Consider the following 4,566-nt stretch of genomic DNA (forward strand, 5'->3'; position numbering starts at 1 on the left):
GTTGATATAAGCTCAAATTCTGCATTGGGAAGTTAACACTGAAAGATTGAGTTCACTGCAAGCTTTATTATAAAAGATGATTTTCTTTCTGCATTACAAATCTGCTAATAACAAATGAGCAAAGTGGTTGCTAGTTGGTAACTTTTTTAACATTTGTGCCTTTAAGATCATAGTTCAAAAGAATTAAGCAAATGCGATAACAAAGGCAACACAAACATAACCTTTATTCTCTTTCAAAAACCCGGAGAATAAATAGGGCTTGGAACCATATTCATTGATTTAATCAGAATACCTTACATTTTGTAGTCTCATTTCAAATTTTACAGCAATACAATGATTATTGTAAAAGTGATGGCAATATACATGGTTGTTCTCAACTAAGTAGTAAAAATATGTAGTAAATTCTCTTATCCATCATAAAGAAGGGCTAGGTTAGTGAGCTGCTTGATCAAACATTCATAATAAATAAAAATTACTCTCTATATATCTGATCATATATTCATAGCCTAAAATCACAATACACAATCTGACAGTAAAACTGTGCTATATTCAGGAGTTGGGAAGCCAGCACACTGGGATTATAAAACATTTTTTGGTTTATGTAAATACTGAGACAGAATCTCTAAAATCACGACTGTTCCAGAAGATCTGAGACAGATGTCAATGAACATGCATGCTGTCTATCGGCTATTAGTTTTCAAAGGACTAGAAGAGTAAAATAAAATTAATGTAAATTATTCAATACAATTCAATATTGCTTTGACTACTTAAAAAAATACCTCAAGGTATTGCACTGCCTTATAGGCATGAGCAAAAATTGTAGTAACTGGAAAGTAGCCATAATAGAGAACAGGCACTGAGAATTCTGACAGAACACCAAATAACTGCTTTTGGAAAATAAACTGGTTAAGATGATCTCACGTTTTTAAAGTTCTTTTGCCATAAAAGGGGTTTTTAAAATTCTATTTTCTTAGAATAATTTTACATATATTAGAATGATTTTAGAGTAGTCAGAGTTTAACATTATCTCAAAGGTTCAAATAATTCTTAAGATTCTAGTTTACATAAGACTATATTCCTTAGCATTCATTTAAACATATTACTAAAATCAAACATGGTTCATCTGAGAACATAGATTAAAATTTTTTTTTCTTAAACCCAAGGGAAAAGGTATGAACGTAGCCCTTTCTAAGCATAAAAAGTCATTTAGAGGACAAAGAGGACTGAGTCCAGAGTCAGGAGACACAGATATGACTTTAGGGAAATCACTTTCCCTCTAAGATCCCCTCCAGCTATCTGATTCTAAGGTTAAAACATTCCCTCTGAACTATACAAAGTGACCTGGCATTTTCCAGTTTCTACACAGTACCTGGCCGCCCTGCCCCCCCCAAAAACCTTTTAATTTCTTACACTCAAATATCAAATGAATTGATACAAACCCTGCTCTGCAAATCTGTATGCCAGCTAGTTGTTTTCACTTATTCTGCACATTGTAGAGAGCTTGCTATGTTCAAGAAGGAGTGCTAGACCAAACCTGCAACATTATGCTTGTCACTGCCCCTGGGAACAAATGACCCCCTGGAAAACTGGACGCGATGATTGCGTCAGGCCCAGCTTCAGACACCTGAGGAAATAGGGAAACAGGCAGTTATCCTACCTGCTCCCTGGTTCAGGGCACTGATTCCCAAACTTGAGGGAATACAGGAGGAATCTCCAGATGGGTTTGTTAAAACCGCAGCTTCCAGGGTCTCACCGCAGCCTTATTGTGTCAGAATTTCTGGGGATGGGGCCTCCTAAACTACCTACATTTTTAATCAATATGTTCTCCCCCACCCCTCCATGCCTCTGCTGGTTATTTGTGGGCTTCCCTCTCTACACTCCCACCCCCCCCCCCCAAAAAAAAGAAAAAAGAAAACCACTGTACTGTAGCGGTTAAAGCTCTAGAGCCAGCGTCAGGAGGCAATGAGCAGCTGCTAGATCTGGAATGAGTTATTTAACATCTCTTCACCAGATGGGGGTTGAATGAGAGGAGTCTAGCCGTCCCTTCTTCTCTCAAAGAACCTCACGTGTCAGCTCGTTAAGGAGATGGGGAAAATGTGCAGGGAGGTCTCACTCTAGCAGCTCAAACACCCCAGAAGAGTCTGGAAGCCCCGGATAGGGTGTAATTCCTCTCTCTCTCTGGTCTCCTCATTCACAACTGGAGGCAATGTGAGGCGAAGTTGGAACTGGGTGACAGTCGGGAGGGAGAAACCAAAAGAAGCTTGCAAGAGCGTTTTGGCAAAAAGCAGAAAGGGTGCTCTGAAAGCAGGAATTACTCGTCGTCCTCGTCTTCGTCGTTCTGGTCCTGGTAGCGAATGTAGACGACCAGCATGACAAATCCCATGAGGATGCAGAGGGAGCCGACCACCAAGTAGGCGATGCCCAGGAACGGATTCTTGCCGCCCATCCACGAGATGCTGCTGAAGATGATGAGCTTGTGGCCGCCGAAGGCTGTCACCGGGTAGTTGTAGGTGATGTTGACGCGGTAGGTGCCCCGCGGCAGCCCGGCCGAGTAGTTGCCCTGGCGGATGCGCGCGTACAGCTTGCGGAACGTGGGCAGCGCCGCCGTGCGCATCCATACCACGAAGTCCTGGTTGATGAAGCCGGTGTTGTTCGGGTCTGGGCTGAGCTCGTAGACCGGCCGGTGCCAGTTGGGCGGGGGCGCGGTGCCCTGGAAGGCCAACGCCAGGCTGCCGTTCACCAGCGGCGGGTTGCGGAACTTGACGTGGTAGTCGGTCCACCAGGCGATGCCGGTGCGGTCGAGCGGCACCTCGACGTAGGGCCCGCCGGGCAGGCGCTGGTGCCACAGCGAGAAGGAGTCGTTGAAGAGGCTGTTGGCGATGGCGCCGCAGGGCGCGATGGGCAGGCCAGCCGCGCTGTACTGGTAGGGGTAGCACTCGTTGACCGGGTGGCGCAGCGCGCTCTGCAGCCCGCTCAGTTGCGCGCCGTCGCGGGACACGCCGTAGCGCCGGTTGTTCTGGTAGAAGCTGGTCAGCTCGTAGTAGAGGTACACGGGGCCCTGGAAGAGCTCGGGCAGCGAGAAGTACCAGGCGCACGAGCAGCGGGGCGGCGGCGCGCGGCCCTGGCCGGCGGCGGCGCACACCGAGCAGTTGCCGGTGCCCGGGTGGCCGGTGTAGTCGTACTCGAGTTCCTTGATGCCGTTGGAGGAGTAGTAGAGGCCCAGGCCCAGGCCGATGAAGGCCAGGCCGGCGCAGAAGAAGAGCGGCAGCGTGATGCTGGCTGACAGCAGCGGCTGCCAGGCGGGGAGGCGCTGCTGAGTGAACGCGGTGTTGTCGGGCTGGTGGGCGCCCCGGGCGGTGGCGCTCCAGGTCATGGCGGCCGCGCGGACCCACGGAGGGGCGCTCGGATGGGGCTGGCCGGGGGCGCCTCCCGCTCCTCGCTGGGCGAACCAGGAGCTACCCCCGGGGCAGGTTTCCACCGGCTCAGGTGAGTTCTGGCCCCGGCCCCGCCTCCGGCCCCCGCACAGGTGAGTCTTAGTTACAGGTTCTCCGGGCAGTGACCGGACCCTTCAGTTCCGCCTCGGCCCAGGTGATCGGCCAGCACCGCCCCTGCGGGTAATCGAGAGCCGCGCCCCGCCTCTTCGGAGGTGAGCGGGAGGGCGTTCCTTCCCTCACCTGGCGGGCCCAGAACTCGCTTTTCCTCTCAATCCGGGTGGGTCCGGACTCCAGCTCCTCCTCCCCGAGGTGAGTGGCGGCCCCAGGCTGCCTCTGAGTGGCTCATACCTTGCTCAGGTACTTCCTTCCCTTCCGCCTTCCAAGTGACTAGAGTGCCTGGGCCAGTCTTGCCCGAAATCGTAGGAGCTGCAGCCTCCAGCACAAAGTTCCACTGAGGGATTGCACCGTGCGTCCTGGAGCCTTGAAGATTTCAGGTAATTAATCCTCTTTTATCTGAAAGTGGAAAAAAAGCGTCTCTGGACCCTGTTGTCTTTGTAGGTTAACTTAGGGGCCCCCTTTCAGTCAAGTTGCAGCCACAAATTGTAATGCCCAAGAAACTGCACTATGGTAAATCGGTTTGGAATGCTGTGCCTGCATTCAAATTTTAGAATTTTTTTTTTTTTAAGAGAAAATGATTTTCCGGCCAGGTGCCCCAATCTGGCTGTATAACTAAGAAAAGTGGAAAGTTCTCTAAAAATGACACTTAAAAAAGAGAATTAAAGATGGCAAGAGGTTCAGAGCCTTTAACTATCTCTCTAGCTGGTGGAGAAACCACACAAGGTTTCTGGACTGGACTACATGTGATTTCTTTTTCTTTTCAGATTATTTGCCTGACTGGAAAAAAGTCCTACTCAAGGTCCCAAAAGACCTAGCTGCTATCCACAATCAAGGATGTTGGACTTTGGGCCTAAGGAGGTGAACTACAAGGTTTTATAGGACTTACTGCAAAGAAAACCCCAAATAGCTCTGAACATTGCTTGCGATTCTGGCTTTTATATCTAGGTTGGTACAACATACACAAGGGGGTGTCGGGCCATTTCAACTTTGTGCTAAATCCTCCTTAGGTATTGTG

At 49.1% G+C, this 4,566-nt stretch overlaps 1 protein-coding gene across 1 annotated transcript; it reads right to left on the bottom strand.

Moving 5' to 3' along the window:
- Positions 1-2,174: 2,174 nt before the first annotated feature.
- Positions 2,175-3,580, bottom strand: TMEM30B (transmembrane protein 30B). The gene has a single exon (XM_082617231.1). The coding sequence runs from the start codon at positions 3,371-3,373 to the stop codon at positions 2,312-2,314; it is 1,062 nt and encodes a 353-aa protein (XP_082473357.1). The 5' UTR covers positions 3,374-3,580; the 3' UTR covers positions 2,175-2,311.
- Positions 3,581-4,566: the final 986 nt, after the last annotated feature.

Source organism: Mesoplodon mirus (genome assembly GCF_964341445.2).
Source record: "Mesoplodon mirus genome assembly, chromosome: 4".
NCBI classification, from domain to species: Eukaryota; Metazoa; Chordata; class Mammalia; order Artiodactyla; family Ziphiidae; genus Mesoplodon; species Mesoplodon mirus.

Coding starts and splice junctions, on each gene's coding strand:
- TMEM30B (XM_082617231.1), bottom strand. CDS start 3,373: ATGACCTGGAGCGCCACCGCCCGGGGCGCCCACCAGCCCGACAACACC.